Genomic DNA, 23,425 nt, shown 5'->3' on the forward strand with positions numbered 1-23,425 from the left:
ACTGTAAGTCTATGTAATGTTTCGAAGGAACGGATAAGCAATAAAGAATTATTTCCGTATTTATTTTCCTTAGAAATGTAAAATGAAGTAATATAGTATGATTCTTATTATATGTATATGATGTATACTTATTTTTGTACGTATGTATATGCTTACATATATATTTGTATGAGCCTATAATTGTTCTTCTACTTAATTTTATCTAGCGCACTTGGTGGTGTGAAGGTGCAATAGCAATATATATTCCCGGTTCATTTGTAAATCAGGTTATTAACAAAAAAATAAAAATGAAAAAGTACAGTACAGCATTCTCAACAATTTTATTGATAAAAATAGCTAATACGAAAGTATATATTTTTAGTTAGGAATTATTGTATCTGTTACACTAAGTGTTCCTTACTATAAAAACATGTTCATACAAACGCATAAATAAACAAATATATATATGTTAAATTTTTTGAGAATGCTATTTTTCTTTAGTAATATCGCTTTAACTAACGTTCACCTTTTCACACCTTGTGTGCACATATGATTGTTTATAACACTTGTGTTAACAGTACATATAAAACGTTATGATACAAGTGCTGTATATGATATATATACTTATGTTATTACTCTCTTTTTCGTCTCTGATTGTTAGTTAATTAAAATGTAACGAATTCAGTAATATAACAGTGAGAGATAATGGTGAAATATCCTACGTTCTTAAAATAAAAAATTATGTACCTTTTACTTTTGAACTAAAAAAAGATTCAACTACAACTGAAGTGCGCCTATATATAAACTTATTGAAAGATTTGTAAAATTAATAAGAAAGGGTAAAGCTATGTATATATATACGTATATACATATATATATGTGTACATTTTTTTTTTTTTTTTTGCTAAATGTACTCCACTTCCGTATACCAAAACATAAGATATGGAAAAGTAAGATCTGGCGGAAAATAAAATTTATCTTAATTATACATTTACTTAATTGTTTATTTTATTTATTCATTTATTATTATTATTATTATTATTTTTTTTTTTTTTTTTAAAGAAAAAAAAATAATTTCTTTGCCTTTCAAACACAAACCGAATTACGTTTTTGAAAAGATAATTCATCCTTAAAAAAAAAAAAAAAAAAAAACATACTCAAATGCTTAACATTTATATATATATTTGCATTAATTTGTATAAGCATATATTATATTATACATATAAACATTCTCCTTTAAAAAATAAACTTAAAAAAATTGCTGCTACATACAATACACGTATAATCGTAAAACTTTATAAAACAAAATAAATTGCGAATATTCATAATAATTAACAAAATAAAATAAAAATAAAAAATAACCAACGTTTTTATATTAAAATATAAAATAATATTCATGTACATGTTTACACATATTTATATATATATAAAATTAAGTATTATGATTTCTTTTATTTATATATTTTGTTTTAATTAATCATTTCATTTAAACAAAAAAAAAATAATAATTTGTTTTTTCAGCCATATTTCCATAAAAAGTAAAAAAAAAATTGTTTAAAATATAAAAAAGCAGAATTGATAACTTTTTTTCTATTAGTACATTAAAAAGTAAAATACACGCATAATATATATTATTAATCATGTAAAAATAGTAATAATAAACAACACGTTTGAGAAATTTATATGTAAATAATATGTATTAGCATTATTACGAAAAGTTAAAATTTTTTTAGAAATTAAAATATAATTTACTTTAAGCATTGTTTTTTATCATGTTTAACACAAAAGCTTGTAACTATTTTAACCTTCCAAAGAATAGAAAAATATAAAACTACCTTAATACGTATCATTAGATTATTCGAGGTAAGCTTTTAAAATACGAATGTGTTATTATCACATTTTAATAGATATATATATATATGTATATAATATGAATGTACATGTATTTATGTAAGCACATATTACAGTGTATATGTTTACATGTATGTAATTTCGTACCTAAAGAACTTAAAATGAAGAGGCAAAAAAATTTGAGTGAAATACACATATAAAATGCTAATGATGATGTAAAGAATTATATAAAAAAATATTTTTTTTTATAACACAAATTTATCATATATATATGTGTATATTATATATGAGTAAATGTATGCATTATATATGCTTAAATGTACGAATTATATATGCGTAAATACATGAATATATGTATGTATGTATGTATGTATGTATGTATGTATGTATTATATGTTCGTATATGAATGTGTATATACGTATGTGCGTATATGAATGTGTATATATGTAGGTGCGTATATGCATATGTATATATGTATGTGCGTATATGAATGTATATATGTATTATGTCGTATGCATATAATTTATAACGAAGAAAAATAAAAATATTGTTACCATATATATACATGACGTATTTTTAATTTTTGCCAATATATATTTAAGTTATTACTTCTATTTGCTTAATTTTTTTTATTAGTCTTTTTGTAAAGAATGCATATATACATATTACTACTTATAAATGTATTTTGTAATATATATTGTATCTTAATATTATGTGCATAAGTAAAAAGAACACATTTTTTATCATTACTTTTGATATATATATATATATATATTTTTTTTTTAATATAAAATATACATTTTCGTTATTTTATTTCTCGTTAAAAAGTAAAATTGTTGTGCATTATTACATTTTTCCATGTTACCTTTTATTTCCCTTTTTTTGATTGCCTTTCACGTATTATCCTTTTCTTTATTTTTTTCTCTTTTTTATTTCAGATTTTGAAAACATCTTATTCAGATTACTATTTCTGTTAAACAAATATACATACACACAAAGATTTTTTTATTATTTCCAGAAAAAACAAATTAAAGTTTCCTTTTTTTTTTTTTTTTTTCTATATATATTTTCTTTTCTTTTTTAAATTATAAATAACATTTTAAGCAAAATGGGGTTACATTTATTTCCAAAAAAACTTATGCATTTAATAAATATGATAGTATCGGTCATATGCCCAGCAGTTAAAACATATAATTTACTATTAAATAAAAAAGATAAGCAGAATGAAGAATATGTGCAATATATTCACTTTTTAACATACTGGATAATATATTCTTCGTACTCTTACCTTGAAGCCGTATTATTAACTCATATTATGAATTATATTCCTTTTTATTCTGAAATAAAATTGATGTTTTTTTTTTGGTTATATAGTGATACTTTTCAAGGTGCAGGATATATTTATTTTAAATTTATTGAAAAGAATTATGCTCTCGTAGATAAAAAATTATGTGATTTAGTTCAGAACAAATTACCGAAAAACGTAGCTAGCTTTTTCACATTTAATAAATCTGATAAAAAAATACAGAACAAAGCTAAAAGTACTGTGTCCAAATAAGATATATATTAAGAACAGACTCTAATCAAATTTGTGATAAACACTCGAAGCTTTTTTTTTTTTTTTTAAATAGAAGAAAGAAAAAAAAAGGAAAAAGGAAAAAGGAAATATGAAAAACGGAAAATGAAAAATGAAAAAATTAAGACGATTTATGTAATTTAACTAGAAAACTGGATATATTACAGTTTGAATCATAACAGCATTAACTAAGTAAAAATGTACCATTTATTAGTTGGTATGGTTGTTGTGTACATACATATATGTATATACATATATGTTTTTTTTTCCCCCCCCCTCTATTCCCCATGATGATAGAAAAAGAAAATATGTAAAAGTCACGAAGAATGACCCTATTAGTATTTTTTAAGACTTATAGTTCGCATTATTTATATATATATTCTTTTCTCATTTATCTCAGATATTTACATTTTTTTTTTTACTCCCCTTTTTACTATTTAAAAATAACATGATAATCACTTTAAAAAAAAAAATAAAAGAAGGCACAGAATAAATAAGTGTCATTTAATAATGCACGCGGAATATGTTACCTTATACATGTATATATATATATATATATATATATATATTATATATATATATACATACATGCATACGTACATAATTACTTATATTCATTTACGAAACCAAAACATTTTAGTACAAGGAATAATATACTTCTGTATACACTTATGTATAAATATATAGATAGATGCATACAATGTGTATGATATAATCATATTTGTTTTTAATTTTCATTTTTACAACATATATATATCTATAAATAATCCTTAGTTTTTAATTCATTCATAATATTAACTTTTCTGTTTTTAATTTTTTTTTTTCAAACCATTACTTTAAGACGTTTTTGTAAATATATAGAGAAGATAATATATTTACTTTTAGCAATATATAACCTCAAAAGAATTGGAGAAATATACATAAATTACCTTCATAATTTACAATAAAAAATAATACATTTATATGATATTTTGAAATGTTCCTTTAATTTCTGATTTAAGGATTTAAGCAAAAAAAAAAAAAAAAAAAAAAAAAAAAAAAAAAAAAAAAAAAAAAAAAAAGAAAAGAAAAAAAAAAGAATAAATCACTTCTGCCATATCAGTAACATTGATAAAACTTTTAAAATAGCAAAAAAATTTAGCAAACGTTCATATTTAATACTATCGTTTATCAAGTTGTACTAGGCATACATCTATATATATATATATATAAAACATATTTTAATTATCATGAGTATACTATTATATACCTACCTGGCTTGTATATCCACACGCTGGGTAAATATGTAGGTTCACAAACACATGGTTACGTTGCAAACTAATGAATCCATTTACGAGCTGCTGCATGCACAATTTTCAGACGTGTGCTCCACATTAAAAGAGACACACACTAGTTTAAGTACACCTCATCACAATATACTGAAGTGGGAGGGGGAGGACAATAATAATAGCCATAGTGTCTATTATTTAAGTTATAAATCATTTGCTCATTAGCTAGATGATTCATATGATATTGACTGTTGAGGTACATGTCCATTGCATTAGCTGGTGGTTTCATAAATTTATTTTCAAAACTCACGTTTTGTGCGTCATTTGCATTTAGAATATAGCTGTACACTGAGGAAGGGTTTAAAGGAACTTTTTGTTGTTGAACATTTGGGACAGTATGAACATGTTGAGCATTTTGAAAACTTTTGATATTTCTTGTATTTTTCTTACTTCCTTTACTTTTTTTTCTGTTATTTGCATTTTCATAATCACCTAAATGAATATCTTTGCCGTAATTATTTTTTTCATCCTTTAGTGAAACTAGTTTAGATATTTTTTTTTTTTTGGTTTGTTGTTCTCCCTTTTATGGTCGTCCGTTAACTCTATCTTTATTATGTCTTCATATGATTTTTCTTCTCTGTTTGCATTACTTTGTTTTTCTTTCCTTATTGTACTATCATTTGTATTTTTATGTGTAATATTTTTTATATAAGTACCCTTATTTTTATCCGTATTATCCTTTTTATCTCTTATCTTCACAGTAGTATAATCATGGTTATTGTTCATTGTATTTCTGTTATCATTAAATTCAGTTTCGTATGTACATTTTGTTCTACTACTTTTTTGATGGTTTAATACATCATCATAATAGTTCGCTCCTTCAATGTTTGCTTCTTCATCTATAGCTTCCTTGAAGTATGACTCCTCATCTGTTAGTTCTTTCTCCGTATGCACTTTTTCCTTAAACATTTCTTCTTTGTAAATCCTCTTGCCGTGTTTATCATCAACGTATGTCTCTTCTTCAATTTTCTCTTCTTCATATAACCCTATGTTGTGTTTCTCCTCAACATGTACCCCATTTTTGTGCTTCTTTTTGTCATACTTCTCTTCATCGTATGACTCCTCAACTGTCCCTTTCTCAGAGGTAGTCATTTCCTCTTCATAAATCTCCCTATAGATGTTCTCCTCCTTCTCCTCCCCTCTCTTATCGAATCCATTTTCACGTCCATCTTTATCATTGCCACCATAGTTATCATTATCACCATCGTTATTATCACCATCGTTATTATCACCATCGTTATTATCACCATCGTTATTATCACCATCGTTATTATCACCATCGTTATCATTATCACCATCGTTATCATTATCACCATCGTTATCATTATCACCATCGTTATCATCTTCACCATCACTATCATCATTACCATCATTATTATTATCATAATCTTCATCTACTTCTTGCGAATGTGCATTTTTTATCAGTGCATCCATTTTTGTGCTATTCTGAGGGTTCACATTCTCGGAAGCAGTGTCATTATTCATTTTATCCATCATTGTAAACTGACTATAGTTGTATGGGTTTGCGTAATAATATAAATAGTTGGCATAATAATTGGGGGGCATATATGATATATTATTTTGATGATTGTAGAGGTAATATTCATATGGTTTTGTGAACTGAGAATGAGGATTAGACATAGCAGCTTCATTTTTGCCCATTTTATTATTTGTTTGGTTATAGCTCATATAAGGATTAAAGGTATTAAATTTCATTTGCATCATTTTGTTATATAATAATGGGTTTGCATAATTATAATTGTAGTCTATATAATTAAATTGTTTTTCTGAATTATTCATTATTTGTTCATTATTGTGTTCATAATTTATTTTATTTAATATAACAGAATTGCTTTTATTTTTTTCATCATTATGACTTCTAGCGCCATTTTTTTTTCTGCTTCTACTTTTATTAATTCCTTTTTCCTTATTACTATAATTAATGTTATCATTTTCGCTATTGTTACTATCATTTGTACTATTTTTCACCATTGTGTCTCCCCCAATACTCTCCTCAGTCTTTCCATAGCACTGATTAATGTCCACTATCTCGAAAGTATTGTTAATGTAGGCTGCGTTCGCTTCGTCGACTAAATTCACTTCATTAGATACATTCGCTTCACTCACTGCACTCACATCATCAATTTCGTTCACTGTACTACTTTTCTTTTCATCCTCTACATAATTGAAACTTGGCGAAATTGTCGTATCGCTATCGAAAAAATTATTTTGTTCACCCATGTTTTTATTAATAGAAGTCATGCCACTGCCATTTATAGTTGCGTCTTTATTTTTACTGTTATGTTCTATGTATTTATTATAATTAAAGTTTTTTAATTTTAATTGTTTTTCTTTATTTCTGTTTCTATTTTTTTTTTTTTTTTCCTTTCTCCTCTATTGTTATGAAGTCCATTATTTCCGTTCATATGATTTATATTATTATGGTTATACACTTTCATACAGTTTGTGTTATTGTACCCATGTTCAATGTTTGCTATACTCATTACTTTAAAACTGTTTAGCATCATATCAAAATTTTTGTTAAAATTGTCTCTGTTATACCTTTCATTGTTATTACTATCATTGCTGTTTGTATTCATAATACTACCTTTTTTGCAATTGTTATTACTACTATTTTCTATAATATTATTATTGTCATTGTCATTATTCATTGACATTCTATTATTATTCGTTTCGTTTATATTCCCATTATCTAAAAAAGTTGTTAAGTCGTTTTCTCCAACTAACTCGGTATTACTTTTTTCTAATAAAATTTCTGGAATTCTTGGAACTCTTAGTTCATCAATGGTATGAGCAAAACGACATGTAGATCCATTTAAACAAGTTTTATTAGCTACAAATTTACACATAGAAGACTTATATGCAAATAAATTTTGTGCAGATTTTAATTCATCTTGGTTATGAGCATAATTACATTTTTTATTAAAACATTTTTCTCCTTTTAACAACTTATAACAAAGTTTTGTTCTTTTCAAATCTGGAATTGATCTTAAGTCTTCAATCGAATGAGCATAGTCACAATTATCTCCTTCTTTGCACCTATTTTCCATATGCAGAGGGCATAATTTAGTTTTCCAGAAATGCTGGCGAAGAGTTACGGACATTTTCATATTTCTATAATTAGGAATATTGTGTATTTAATTCGGTACAATGTGAGATAGTATAGACGACCAAAAGGAAAAAAAAAAAAAGAGACAACAAAGGGGAAGCAATGAAAACGAAGAAGCAAAAGCGAAACAGCAAAAAAGAAACAATAAAAACGAAACCAACAATGAGCAACAAACAAAAAATTGAATTAATTAGGTGAAGAAAAAAAAAAAAAAAGGTCCAATTAATCACAACAATTGACAAAAATAAAAAATAAAAATAATAAAAGAAATAAAAAATTACATTGAAACAATATGAAATAGGCAAGCACTTTTCATCATAAGTAATAAAAAGATTAATTTTGTAACATTTTTTAACAATATTAAAATAAGTAGAATGTTTCTAATTGTCTTTATATAAATTTTCATATAAATGTTAATATCTTACAAACAATTTTATGCAGTTAGGTAGTTTATATTATTTCTGTTGACACACGAGAAAAAGAATAATAAACATACATGTATTTATGTAAATAAATATACATTTACTTCTTGCAATTTCCCTTTTTTTTTTAATTTTAAGCCAATAAATGAAATATCGAATGAAATACAAAAATGGAAGAAAAAAAAGAAAAATGTATGTATCTATTTATTTAAGGCGTATTTTTAAGGTATTTTTTTTTTTTTTTTTTTTTATAGTTTTTGTGAGGACAGTAATGTATCGAGTATTTTCTTGTACGTATATATGTAGATATATAAATTCACAAGTATAAGTATACATACACATACACATACACATACACATACACACACGCACACACACACACACACACACACACACACTTAAAAAAAAAAAATATTTCCTATGTTTAATTATTTCCTTGCCTGTTCAGAATTTTTTTTCTTTTCATTGCATTTGCATACGCAACCAAAAATTGGTGAAATATATATATGCCAAATTTAAAAAAAGCCGAACAGTCGAATAACAAAAGCATGGAAAAAAAGGAAATTAAACTGTTTATCTTTTAGCCGTAAATGCGTATTCTTTGTGTATATACAAATAGCAGTTTTGTATAAAATGCTAGAACGTGAAAGTTGGATATATTTTTCTTTTAAGAAAAAAAATTAAATAATACACTAATTATACTGGAAATAACAGTCTTTATAAAAAGAAGACATATATAAAAATGAACAACAAAAAATGAGAGAAGTTACAACATTGAAACAGAATTCCTATTTTACATAAATATTGTTGAAATTTACCCTTAATTATGTTGTAATATCAAATAAAGCGTTTTTTTATTTTTATTTTTTTGATATTATGTACATATATATATGCGCTGAGAGAAAGTCAATTATTTAATTAATTGCTTGTTTTCCTTATGTATCGAAATAGCTACCTCTTTCTATATAAATGACTACTTTTATGCTTAGATGAAAATCACGTATTTTTTTGTAAATATAAGAAGCTAATGCATATTGTTACATAAATTAAAAAAAATGTTTAAATAAGAGAAATAATTTATAAAAAAAAAAAAAAAAAAAGATACCTGTGCTTGTACATGTACTTATTATTCCTTTCAATTGAAAATAATATCATTTTTAAGCGAATGACCACACAACATATGCAAAAGAATATAGACACATATGAAATATAATTCATTTCGAGCTTATACGTTAGTATATATGTTTATAGGTCTTATTAATAAAGAAATTAAATCATAAAATATAACACAAAAATATGCACAATTTGAATAATTTCCATAATTTTCATAATATGTATAATTTGCTTGTGATCTTGTTAGAATGATGTAGTACGGATACAGGTCATATGCCACTTTCTTTTTGTATTAGAATTCGGAATAAATGAAAGACAAACAACATATTAAGTATATGAAATAAATATTTAAATAAGACCTTTTTTTTTTTCTTTTTTTTCTTTTTTACATTAATATATATAAGAATTTATAATTTTACAAACATAAGGAAACTAAATGTATAACATTACAAACTCTTTAAAAATTTCTCACCCGCAGAATCTTCTAATAATAGAATATGTTATGTTATTCTATATTTTACTTGACAGATTTCATCGATCTTTCTGTTATACAAGATTGAGAATATATATATTAACATATATTTAATCTTTTCTACTTGTTCTATTTTTGCGCGTGTTCATATAAACTTCCGCCTTCCATTTAATAATATTTCCCTCCTAATACATACCTTTGTTCCTTTAATTCCTTCAAAATGAATCTTTTTCCTTTATTTTTTAGATATCATCCCATACATTTATTTGTTTTACCCTTTTGATTTTTAGTTTAGCCAAAAATGAATGTATAATAAAAAGAAAAATAAATAATATAATATAAACAATTTACATGTCTACATAAGGAGGAGAATCTTCTTAGTAATTTTCCGTTACCATAGAAGTAAGACCTAGCATGTCATTTTGTTCATATGTTCTTTCATATTCTTCTTCTTTTAAATTTTCATCCTCATCAATTTTATCACTAGATATATAACTATTTGAGGCAATATCATCAATGATCAAATCGTAAGGACACAATTCTTCTGTTTTACATAATTTGTATAAATTAGAAATTAGATTTTTAATTTTATGTGTAAAAGAAGCATCGCTATTTATTGTTATGTTCATGCTTTTTTTTTCATTTCCGTTCTCATGATTGTGAGTGTTAATGTTCGAATCACCAAGTAAAAATTTAAACTTGTCTTCCAAAGATTCTATTATTTTTATAATTAGCCCTTCAACAGTAGTTAGAGTACCACCAAGTGTGCCATATTCACATGTTAAATCAACAATCGGAATATGAATTGATGCTGTTTCGGATTTAATTACAAATCTATTTAAATCACATTTATTTCTAACAGTGAGTATAATTTTTTTCCCTCTGGGGTTAATTTCCCCACTACTTTTAATTTCGCTTGTTTTAAAATTACAATTAGCACAAACATATGATAAAATTAGACATTTTTTAAAACCTGGTATGCTAATTTCACAAAAATTATTAACACCTAAATAATTGCAACATGGACAATTCGATGTAAAGGATTCAATTAATTTCCCTTCCTCCTCATCACTTATATTCTTATATTTCATACAAGTGTTTCCAGTGTCATTATGCATGTGAACGTATTTTTTTATAAAATCGAAGTTTTCTTTTTTTATATTATTTCCATCATCCTTTACTTTTATTTCCTTTGTGTTCGAATTAGTTCCTCCATGGTCTTCTTTTTCGTCAGTTTGTCTATTTTCGTAAACTTGGCTCTTTTCGTCAACTTCTTTTTTTTCGTCAACTATCCTTTTTTCTTCAAAATCCTCTTCATAAAAACCTAATTCATTTAACTCTTCTTTACTTCTCTCATAATGTTGAACAGTGACTACATTTGTGTTCACATCTTCATCATAATGTTCTAGTGAGCTTAACCCAGAAGGGTCCACAATTTCAACTGTGAAGGGTAATTCTTTTGATATAATAAATAAGGATAATTTATGGATAGTTGACTCAATCATTTTAATATAATTTTCTATTGTTATTTGTTGATACTTTTCGTTTGCACTAGATGAACGTTCATCTTTTATATAACCGCGGCTTCCTTTTTCGTCATCTGTATTTTCATTATCTTTTCCTTTTAATTGTTCGTTCGTATGGTCCTTAGCTGCATTTCTCGCTTCATTGTTTTCCTCTTTCGTGGGTGTTTTTTCTGGTATTTCGATATGTTCTATATTTTCGCCATTCCCATTTTTCTGTACTTCTCCCCCCTTCTCTTCATTAAGTGTGTCCTCACTAATTTTATTAACCCTATTATACATATCCTTTAAATTCTTTACATAATCACTAAGATTATTTAGGGAAGTTTGAATAAACCCTTCTATTGTATTAATAGACCCTTTTTGTGTTTCTTTCGGGATTTCAAAATCTATTTCAGGAATTTTAAAAACTCCATATTCAGACTTTATTAATTGTCTATCTAAATGTTCTTTTTTTGTTATTTTAAATATTATTTTGATACCTTTCTCCTTTATTGTATTTAAATCTTGAATAACATTATTTCTATAATTACAAAATTCGCACTCAAAAGAATGTATTAATGTGTTTTTAAAATAAGGAATTTCAATTTTCACAATTTTGTTTATTCCTTCTTTTTCACAATTTATGCATAAGGAACGCACTTCAATTGTATCATTAATTAAATCCTTTTCCCTTTCCCCACATTTTTCGCCTTGTTTTTCGTTTAAATTGTTTTCCATAGGCAATAAAATAAAATGGGGAAGGTAACACACAATAATGAAAAGTAGTATAAGGTAAATACAGCAGAATAATGCAAAATATAGTGAGAGATTTGTGCAAGATGTGATATGACAATATAATAAAAAATAGAATAAAACATAGTATTATAAAAAACTCCAAGTTGAGATAACCGCGTTTCGTAGGTAAATATGTTTCTCCAAATTTGCAGCAAAAATTGTGTTAAAAAGTGCTTATCTTACACATTGTAGTATGCATATATAGATATTCTGTATAAATGTATGCGCATATATATACCTAAGCGTTATTATACAGATAATAAAGCCATAATACAAATGAAACTTTTGGCCTTTTAAAAAGTTGAAAAGATAAGTTATTTAAATGACATTTTTAAAATAAAAAAGTTTTTAAAACATAAACAATTAAAAAAGGTGAATCGGGTTACACTCTTTTTGTAAAAGGGGGTATGTACGTTTTTCATTACAAATATATATATATAAAAGAGAAAAAAAGGGCCAAATATGCAAAAATTAAAATGGGAAAAGAATGAAAAAAAAAAAAAAAAAAAAGCGAAAAATAATGAAAAATAAATAAAATTTTATAATTCTGGCTTATTCAAATACATTCTTTCATTTTATATTTGTTTCTTCCTACTTTTTCCGTTTTGCCAACATTTTTTATGCAATATTTTTTCTGTTAAATATTTTATTTATTGTTTACATATTTTTATATATACGTTTATTTGTATATAAATGTTTGCTAATTTGTAAATATATGTTTATTAATTTTATTTATTTATTATTATTTTTTTGTTTTTTCTGTTCTATTTTTTTTGGTTTTGCTGTGTCGTAGTATTACTTAAATACTATGTGCTTCAAAGTTTTGGTAATCAGTCTGTAGTAACGGGGCTTCTTCAGTATTGTTATAGTCATAAATATAATATTTAACAACAAAACCAAGAGCGACAATAATGACTATATAGAAGAAAATGTAATTTACAAATATATAGGAAAAAATCGTAAAAAATATATAAATGACAATTGCCACTACTATCCATTTCTAAAAAAAAAAAAAAAAAAAAAAAGTTTTAAAAAATTGTGTGAACTAATAATTGACATTGCCGAAGAAGGTTACGTCAACAAAATATTTAATTTTAAAATTGTGCTAACGTGTCTACATATGCGTACGGATATGTATATATGTACGTAAGCGTATGTACATACTTATGTGTACGTATGTTTACATATATATATATATTTGCTTGATGAAAAGTTCATCTGCGCTAATTTGGTTTTACTAAAATTTGGTTTTTGTCGAAAGTCATTTCATTTGGTAGAAGCTCGTGATAGTCACCTTTGCTTTGCATATTATCGCTCATATGTAATAAATTATAAATAGTTGAATTTCTGCAATATAAAAAACAGACAAATCGTTGGTTATTCATATTTATTTGTTAATTTTTTTTTTTTTTCAGTTATTTTTAAGTGCACTATTTAAAAGGGTATTTATAGTATAGTAATTTTAAAGTATAAATGTATAATTATTGTATGTGCTTGCGTATGGTTATTCAGTGTGGTTGCTATTAGATGGGATAAAATGAAAAACGTGGTGTTCATCCTAGTTAATGACATAATACTGTACGTTCTTCTTTCCCATTTTTTCAGTGTTCTTTACACATAAATACGTGTGTTAATGCACACATATACATACATATGTACAAATGTATATATATATTTATATACACATGTACGTAGATATATATGTATACGCATATGGATATACACATATACGTGTGCAAAATGCCAAAATGAATCTTTTTTTTGTTGTTTTTAAGTAACCTTTGAGCTAAGCTGTTCACAGCATTTTTCATCAAGCCTACAGTACTCTTGAACATTTCGCCCAATTTGTCCAAATTTATTGTATTATGACCATCCATCTGCAAATAAAACATGAAAAATAATATTTCGTTTCTTAAAAAGGTAAGAAATTTTTTATTCCTTGTTTATGCATTTTTGTACCATTTAATATCAATGTACATATGTATGTATATTGTTATACTATATTAATGTAAAAACCACGCTGAATTTTCTTTACTTTTATTTAAAAATTAAGAAAAATGGTATGTTATATACTGTTCAAATAAAACAAATTGTGTATATTGTGTGTTAGATGATTTTAAATTTTTATTATCCTTTATACGCAGTAGACATGGAATTTAGAAAAACAAAGTAAAAACAGTGAAAACAATCTTAATATCAATAAATTTACATTTATTGTAAAAATGAGTGTTTTAATTTGGACAAACTGGTTTTTTTCGTTTTTATTTCTTTCATTTTTATTTCTTTCATTTTTCTTTCTTTTTTCTATTTTTTTTTTTATTTTTATCTTCTTTTTTTTTTTTTCATGTATAATACACATATACTAGCAAAAATTTTTCAAATTAATTATTTTTTTGAAGAGGTGAAAATTAAAAGTTGGTGAGTAGAAGATGAAAAAAATAATGGAGGCCAAAAAATGAAGCGGAAAAAATGACGAGGTAAAAACGACGAGGTAAAAATGACGAGCAAAAAAAATGAAAAGTACAGGATGCAGAGTAAAAAATAACCGATAAAAAAAGAAATATATTAATTGAAGAGCACAAAATATGGAGTACAAAATGAGGAGTACAGAATGAGGAGTACAAAATGGAAAGTACAAAATGGAAAGTACAAAATGGAAAGTACAAAATGAAAAGTACAAAATGAAAAGTACAAAATGAAAAGTACAAAATGAAAAGTACAAAATGAAAAGTACAAAATGAAAAGTACAAAATGAAAAGTACAAAATGAAAAGTACAAAATGAAGAGTAAAAAAAGAGTAAAAAAGTTAAACTAATATGTCATGATATATATATGCAAAATTTTTGCCTCCAATTAATGTTTGTAAAAATATATTTTCCTTTTCATGTTCTACTTTTACATATTTTTTCGTATGTACATTATTTTTCATGGATAAATTTTGTAAAATTTTGTTTTTTCAAATGAATGCAAAATATCACTACATGAAGTTTTGAAAACATTAACTATACAATTTTTTTTTTTTTATTATTTATTTCCTTCACACGTGAAAACCTGATCGCTGCTAATTTATATGCACATATATATATATATATATATATATACACACTCTTAATTATCTAAAATTTTAGTTTTACTTTTTACCTTTACATTATAGTTTTTTCTCTTTAGCCAAATTGTTCAAACTCTGCAAAAGTTGTGTTATGTCGTTAAATTAAAAAAGAGGTATTGCTAACTCTGACAGTGCGGTCATTGCATATATTGAATTTCTATATGTATGTTTACATTTGTACATTTATACACCCGTTTTTGTATATATGTACGTATATGTGTATGTGCATATGTATATATATATATATATATATATGCATAACTGTGTTGTACTTTCTTACATGTTTGAAAAAATACTGTAAAGTTGTTTAGGCTGCAAGGTAGTGGAACTGGATAACGATTTCAAAGAAAGAATTCTCATATTAATGAGTGCATGTATATCTGTTTATCCATTTATTTATTCACATTTGGCTAGTTATTGTAACAAAGTGAACTAATGAAGAAGGAATGTGATCCGATGGCCCGAAAAAGAAATAGCCAAGAAGTGAATGGCTATTTACTTAACTGGCCAAAATAAACAAATTGAATTGTAACGCGCGTTGGATTAATTTATGTAGACCTCTTTTGAGACACCTCAATATGTAGTTATTCATTATCACCTTTTGTAAACTGTATATATATATACATATATATGCGAATAATGACACCTTTATGAGGATGAATATATTAACCTTTTTTTTAATTTTAGCACTTTTTACAAGAGGAAATTCATGTCTTTATAATAAAATAAGGTACAAAAAAAAAATAAAATTGTTTTTGAATAATAAAAATATCTTATTTAAAAATGAGTGCAAAGTTTATCATCTTAAAAAAGGTAAAATTGTAATGAAGATAAACTCTTCAAGGGGACCCATTTCTAATTTATGGCATGGTATAAAATTGGCAGATATAAAACTACGAAATGTAGGGAATTTCTTACATATATTAACAACTAGCCGAATAAGAAATATAATTCATAATAATTTTTTATATTGGAGTTATTTATTTAATAAATGTAAATTAGACAGGATAATTATAACCGTTAATGTATTCCTATATTTATATTTAAACCGAATAGATAAAAATGAAGAAAAAAAAATATATTTTTATAAAGGAAGTTTGGTAGAAGCAAAAGATGAACAAAAATCGGAAAAGTATAAATGTAATTATCATGATATTTATAAAAATAAAAATTATAAAACATTTTTTACGTCCATTTTTATTCATAAAAATATTCTACATTTATATTTTAATATGAGTTCACTAATATCCATATATAAATTAATTTCAAATATTTACTCAAATAGTCAAATAGGAACTATTTTTTTATTGTCTGGTTTTCTATCCAATTTTTTATCCTATATATACCACTTAAAACAAAGAAAGAAAAACATATTTTTTAACGATTTTATTAATCAAAATTATTCAAGTGAAAATATATCATTGCATAAAGATAATAAGATAATTTGTGGAAGCAGCTCATCCATTTATTCCTTATACGGAATGTATTTGACACATATTATATCTTTTTATTTTAAAAATAACTATATTGTTAATAGTTCATTTCTTTATAATTTTATTTACTCATTTTTAGCGTCCTTGTTTTTAGAAAATGTAAGTCATGTTAATCATGTTATGGGCTTTTTATGTGGCTTCTTCTTCTCCTTTCTTATACTATTATTTTATAATTAATTCCATTCAATATATTGGCACATATATATATATATATATATATATATATGTATATATGTGCAAATGTGTATGTATGTATGTATGCGTGCGTGCAGCGGTCTCCTTTGTAGACGCCAGTTACGTCGTTTATTCATTCACTTATTTTCACCGATTTGCTTTGTTTATCATTAATTCGTTTTGTTTTATCTGCAACATCTTCCCTTTTTTAATTTTTGTAATTTCTGTAATTTAAAAAATTTTTTTTTTTTTTTTTCTTCCTTTAAATAAAATTTTATTAATGTAATGAATACCTCAGAAATATAAATAAATATGATGCCTTAAATAACGTGAAATTAATTTTCTTTCTTTTTCTTTTTTTTTTGTAAAAAAAAAAAAGGCCATATGCAAATGGTTAAAAAATGAGATATGGTGGGGTAGTGTTTCTTAGAAATTATGAACTTTTTAAAACAAAAGGTAAATACAAGTATAAATATATTAAGAAGTTATATAAAAAATGTATGCTCAAATACGATGAAATAGAAAAGTGAACATAAATAAAATATACACACAAGCTCAAAATATGTAAAACTTAAACATGCACACGTATTTACATATGCCATTCGTCCAATTTTTTACAAGAAATCAGACACAAAAAAATTAAAGGATGAGATTTTGAAAATATCACCAAAAATGCAAATATTCATACGTTTAAAAAAAAAATAAAAAAGTTTTAAATACATTTACAGAAAACGTGCTTAAAATATTTTAAAACAAGTGGTTTAGTAAATATTCTTTACTTAAACTCATTCAATATAGCATCAAAATTTTCATCGCCATATGCATAGGGATTATTTGATAAGAACACATGGACAACTTGTGCATTATACATTTCCAAAATTCCTTTTTTCGCATTTAAAATATATTTTATTTTACAAAAAAGTAGTAAAAATAATATTTTATTTTTTTTTAAATTTATTAAATTCATGGACATTTCATCGGCAATTTTTAAAATACTATTTTCTTCCTGTGGTACAGCGCTTTTCTGTTCAAATTGGGGATCTGGGAAAAAAGAAGAAAAAAGAAAAAAAAAGAAGAAAAAAGAAGTGTCATTGAGTGAGTCTCTAAGCATTCGTGCGTTGAGCGGATTGTGCTGATATCGGTTTGTATGTACAAGTTCGTGAAAATATGCACATATCTATAGGTATGTATATATATATGTACACAAGCAGTTAATAAACCAGTGGGCATTTAAAATAACAAAGTTGTAAGAGAGTAACGGAGCAATGGGGTGTCGGAGTAGCGGAACAACGGAGCGACGAATGAAACAGAGTAATAACATATTTTTCGTACCCCTATAATTGTTCAAAATAAAGGATAAGCTATTTTGAATGAAGACAAGTTTTTCGTAGAGAAGTTTCCTCTCCTCTTCATCTATTCGTCTTTTATCCATTACATAATTATGAAGGTGTTCATTTATAAGGTAAAAGAAATAGTCTACTATGCGTAATACAATATCTTTATGTATTAATTTACACAAATCTTGAATTTGAAAAAATTCAAAAACTATAGCGATTGCTTTAGAAGAATTTATTAAAAATTGGTCATCTATGAAAAGAATATCTTGTTTTAAAAGATACGTAAATTTTTGCTTATAAATTTTAATAAACATGTTTTTAAAAACATTCAAATTTAAATGAAATTTATCAATAAACAGGTGTATTTTTTTTAAGATATTAATTTTATTTATGTATAAAATATTTTTCTTTGGTGAACATTTTATATGTTCTCTTTTCTTCTGCTTCATTTCTATTTCGAAGCTGTTTTTATCAAAAATATTATATTTTAAATGGTTATAACTGTTCTGTGCATGATATCTATTGTTACTATTTTTTTTGTAGCAATGTTTACGGTCCACATAACAATTATCACTGTATTTTTCACTGTGATTACTACCTTTACAATTTGTATTATTGCTTATACGATTTATATGCGTACCAGTATCAATGGGAGAATTTCCATCCCTGCCAAATAAGTAATCCTTATTTGTTTCAAAATTTTCAAATATTATATGTTCCTTAGAAATGGTAAAATTAAATAATTCTTTATAATTCATATAAACTCTGTTAATATTTTCTAACACCTTTTTTAAAAATATACTATCATTAATTATGCATAACAAATGTTCCTCCTTATTTTTTATATTCGGTAAACACGAAAAGCGAAAAATAAAAAAAGAGTAACTTAAAAACATATTATAAATATGTTTAATTATTTTATAAGAGAACAATATTATGTTAATATTTATAATGTATTTCAATTTTTCATTCATGTTAGAATTTCCATTTTTTATGTTATCCACATTCTTTTTTGAACAATTCCTTTTTTTGTTTTCGTTAATCTTAAACAAAACAGTATAAGACAAATGTACTATACGGTAAATTGTAAATACTAAATAAAGTAATTTCTTATGAATTCGTATGCAGTCTAGGTTACTTCGTCTAATAGTTATACTTACACTGTTTTTATCTGAACAGTGGTTAGAATGTTCTTCATCATTATTATCATCAAACATTGACTTCTTACCAATTTTACCTTGTTCCTTGTTGCCATCACCTGTTTTAACCTCCTTAGTTGTAACTAGCACTTTAGTTGTGTTACCCCTATTTAATACATTCTGGTTATGAACATTTTTTTCTGTAATTGTCTTGTCAACCAGTTCCTTTAGACTTTTATTCAATGCAATTTGCCCTTCCTCAATATATCTCAAAATTGTGTTAAAATTTAGTTCTTCTATATTTCTCAGATTGTAACTATTATTTATATCAAAAAATATATTATATACATAATTGTGAATATTTTGATCTACCAAAATATACTCTCCCTCTTTTTTAAAAAGAAATAAATCGTTTAATATAGAATAAACGTAATTGAGATAATAAATTAAGTTATTTTTAAAAATATTCTTAATTAACAGAAAAAATTTCTGCTCCTCTTTCTTCCACATATATATATAATATACATTACAAATATCCGTTAAGTTATTTCGTTTCAAATTTAATTTATGAAAAAAAGAAAATACATTTTTATTCAATTCTTTATTTAGTATATAGAGAGAAAAAAGGGTCTCATCGTTTTGTACTGCTTCACTGCTATGTTGCACTCTTTGCTTGATATACTGATATTTCTTTATTAACTTCTCTTTTATATTACTTAGCTTTTCTTCCTCATTGAAATTGTCTTCAAATTTATTAAAATATGCTTGCTCATAGCTAGTTTTATTTGTTTTATTATCAAAATAAAAATTAAATATATGTACTAATTCTTCTGGGCATATTTGTTTTCCAGTTCTAATATCTAAAAGTTTTTTTTCTTTTTTATTTATAACAAATAGCTGTTCTATAATATGGTGAAATTCGAACATACAACGAGATAAAATGATGAAAAAATCGTGACATCCTGTACCTTTATCAATTTTGTTCCTCATATCATTATCTTCATTAGTAGGAATACTACTGCTCGTATCATTCTGAACACAGTCATGATCGAATTTTTTAACATCCTCATTTTTATGGATTGAAATATTTGGAAAAAAATATTTCTTCAACATCTTTCCATTACTTCCTGAACTGTTCATAAATGTTTCATCATTTTTGTTACACACATTTGCACTTTCTGAAAATTCTTCCTTACGGGGTAAAATGTTCTGTGAATCTCTATTTTTGATACACTCTAATGACAAAAAGAAATTACTAAAAAAACTTTCTATGTCAATAAGGATGTATTCTTCATTATCAAATATATAATTGCTTAAGTATATTTTACTGAATAATATATCGTTTATTTCTTTTACCCTTTCAGATATTATGCCACTGTGTAGCGATTTATCATTATGTACACAAAATAGATAATTTTTAAATTTATTAAAAATGTTGTGAGAATCATCGGATATGGAAAAATTCATTCTATTTTTCCCTATCACATTTGAAACAAATTTTTTTACACTCTCATATGTTAAAGTGTTTATCTGTTTCACTTTATTTAGATTATGTAATATTTCTCTTCCATTCAAATTTTTTACAATGCAATAAAATAAGACCATCAATTTGAACAAATTTAAAAATAGGTAATTTTTTATTATTTCCAAATATTTAGTATGCTCTTTTAAAATATACGCAAAATACCAAAAGATAGAGTACGTAATTTTTTGTTCCCTGATATTTTCACTATTTAAAAAAACATCACTTGAATTCAAATATATGTATTTATATATTTTAATATTATCGCTAAGAACAAACATTTTTTTAAAAATAGTTTGCACAATATTCTTCAGATTATTTAATATGTTATCATATTTAATTTTAATTTCTTTCAAAAATATTACTTTGTTACTTGGATTAGGTGAAGTGGACTGTATTTGAAATAACTTTTTCAAATCTTCCATCAATTTTATGTCTGTATGTTTATCAGGCCCATCAATTGGAGCGGTTGAGTCATTATTACCATAGATTTCTTCATCACATTTGTTCTGATCATACTTGTTTTGACCATATTCGTTTAGGTCATTTTTCTTTCCATTCATAAAGATGCCTTGTGCCTCAAATTCTGCCTGTAATTTGTCCAATTTAGTAGTATTGTTAAATTGTGAATTATAATCTATGTAAGCATCCGCTTGTCTATTTTCCTCTCTTTTCTTTCCTTTTCCAAACTTGTTGTTTTCATTTTCATTTAAAGCGTGGTATAAATCGTCTTTTACACATTTAAATATTGCTTGTATTAATAAAATATGCAATCTACAATTTCTTAAATAAATTAATGATTTCCAAATATTTAATTTTTTATAATTTTTCTCCGATTTATCTAAAAAATGCATGTAATTTTTTAAACAGTTAAAGAAGTTTTTTAGGAACAGTAAGGACTCATAGTTTTTTTTTTTTTTTTCCTTGTTATATATAATTCATACAAAGGGTTATTAGCCTTGAATTTTTTTTCAATATTTTTCATTTCCCTATTAAATTTTTCTGTCATTAAGATTTTATCACTATAGTCATTTTTTATTTTATTTTTGTTAATAAAATTTTCTAGATTTTTAATTCTCTCTATAATTTCATCATTAAAACTGTTTATTAGTTTATTTAAATCTTTAAATTCAAAAAACTTTTTATTTTGCATAACTTTTTTTACATTTATACAACCTATATTTTTATTATCCAATAAAAAGCCTTCTAAATATTCTTTGTTTTCTTTCTTTTTTTCTATTGATAGTTTCTTACTTATCGAAGATGTTGCGTCTTCTTTTAGGCCACTTTCCTGTTCAGAATGAATTTCATTGTTCAGATTTTTTTTTTTATTTAAGCTACCATTTTCAATATCACGACTTCTGTTGTTGATTTCCTCTTTTACATTTTTACTAAGTTTATCATTTAAATTTGTTTTATTAATAAGGGAACTCAAATAATTTATCGAATTGTTGCTAAGGAAGTTCTCGAATAAGTTCTTAATTTCAGGTTCATATGTTTTTTCATCTTTTTTTACGTTAGTGTTTTCTTTTATCTTTTTACTTAACTCTTTTAATTCATTCATAGTCTTTTTATTTTTTAATTTTATATTCCTATTAATCTCTCCTAATTTATTATTACATAACCTTTTATGTAAAAAGTAATGTATATTTTTGATTTGTTCTCAATCTTATTCATTTTAATGTTATGTATATGTTTACACATGTATAAAATTAGATTACCATAAAATTTTATGAACAATGCATAGTACTACTAATATAGGAACAAAAAAGAGAACAAAAATAGCTGTAAAAAAAAAAAAAAAAATATATATATATATATATATATATATACATACATACATACATACATACTTAAATACATACATACATTTCTACACACAAATATATTTCTACGCTTTTGTACTTTATGTGAAAATAACACAATTCTTTGCCATACTTTAAGATAATATATTATCTTTAACCCTAAAGTGAAAACGTTCAGTATTATTACTACTGTACTCGGTGAAATTATATTAGTTTTTTTTTTCATAAAGTTTTATTTTTGGCTTGTTTAGAAGTTTTCTTTTCACAAATAATATTTACATTCGCCAGGAAAAAATTACTAGTAGAGTGATAAAAATATTTCATGTTCTGGATTTTTTAATTCTATTTTATATTCAAAATTTTTTTTTTTTTTTTTTTTAGAATAATTTTTTATTGTATGTAGCAATTACACTCAAGCAACAGCTGAATTTAATAAACCATAAATAAAAAATACAAAGCAATTTTAACTTGATCATACATACATATATGGACGTATAAACACCGTATGTATATATGTAAATATATGTATGCATATATATATGATTCAAAATAAATAGCTTAAAATATGGGGGATATTTTATTTTTATTAAGAAAATTTTGTAAGCGCAAAAAGTAAAAAAAAAAAAAATATATATATCCTTATATATAGAGAGAGAACATCATATGTTTAATTA

At 24.6% G+C, this 23,425-nt stretch overlaps 6 protein-coding genes across 6 annotated transcripts; 2 read left to right on the forward strand and 4 right to left on the reverse strand.

Moving 5' to 3' along the window:
- Positions 1-2,939: 2,939 nt before the first annotated feature.
- Positions 2,940-3,389, forward strand: MKS88_003607 (YOP1-like protein; the record flags this gene model as incomplete). Its single annotated transcript, XM_067216712.1, has 1 exon — positions 2,940-3,389. One exon carries the CDS (start codon positions 2,940-2,942, stop codon positions 3,387-3,389), a length of 450 nt encoding a protein of 149 aa, XP_067072419.1.
- Positions 3,390-4,796: 1,407 nt separating this feature from the next.
- MKS88_003608 (zinc finger protein) lies at positions 4,797-6,976 on the reverse strand (the record flags this gene model as incomplete). Its single annotated transcript, XM_067216713.1, has 2 exons — positions 4,797-5,167; positions 5,326-6,976. The coding sequence occupies 2 exons, from the start codon at positions 6,974-6,976 to the stop codon at positions 4,797-4,799; spliced, it is 2,022 nt and encodes a 673-aa protein (XP_067072420.1).
- A 98-nt stretch (positions 6,977-7,074) lies between these two features.
- Positions 7,075-7,860, reverse strand: MKS88_003609 (zinc finger protein; the record flags this gene model as incomplete). The annotated part of the gene is made up of 1 exon (XM_067216714.1): positions 7,075-7,860. One exon carries the CDS (start codon positions 7,858-7,860, stop codon positions 7,075-7,077), a length of 786 nt encoding a protein of 261 aa, XP_067072421.1.
- Positions 7,861-10,249: 2,389 nt separating this feature from the next.
- On the reverse strand, positions 10,250-12,115 carry MKS88_003610 (zinc finger protein; the record flags this gene model as incomplete). Its single annotated transcript, XM_067216715.1, has 1 exon — positions 10,250-12,115. The coding sequence occupies one exon, from the start codon at positions 12,113-12,115 to the stop codon at positions 10,250-10,252; it is 1,866 nt and encodes a 621-aa protein (XP_067072422.1).
- Positions 12,116-15,937: 3,822 nt separating this feature from the next.
- Positions 15,938-16,951, forward strand: MKS88_003611 (rhomboid protease ROM7; the record flags this gene model as incomplete). Its single annotated transcript, XM_067216716.1, has 1 exon — positions 15,938-16,951. One exon carries the CDS (start codon positions 15,938-15,940, stop codon positions 16,949-16,951), a length of 1,014 nt encoding a protein of 337 aa, XP_067072423.1.
- A 772-nt stretch (positions 16,952-17,723) lies between these two features.
- Positions 17,724-22,510, reverse strand: MKS88_003612 (uncharacterized protein; the record flags this gene model as incomplete). The annotated part of the gene is made up of 3 exons (XM_067216717.1): positions 17,724-17,989; positions 18,281-21,720; positions 21,891-22,510. The coding sequence occupies 3 exons, from the start codon at positions 22,508-22,510 to the stop codon at positions 17,724-17,726; spliced, it is 4,326 nt and encodes a 1,441-aa protein (XP_067072424.1).
- Positions 22,511-23,425: the final 915 nt, after the last annotated feature.

The sequence above is a fragment of the Plasmodium brasilianum genome, chromosome 11 (assembly GCF_023973825.1).
Source record: "Plasmodium brasilianum strain Bolivian I chromosome 11, whole genome shotgun sequence".
Lineage (NCBI taxonomy): Eukaryota > Apicomplexa > Aconoidasida > Haemosporida > Plasmodiidae > Plasmodium > Plasmodium brasilianum.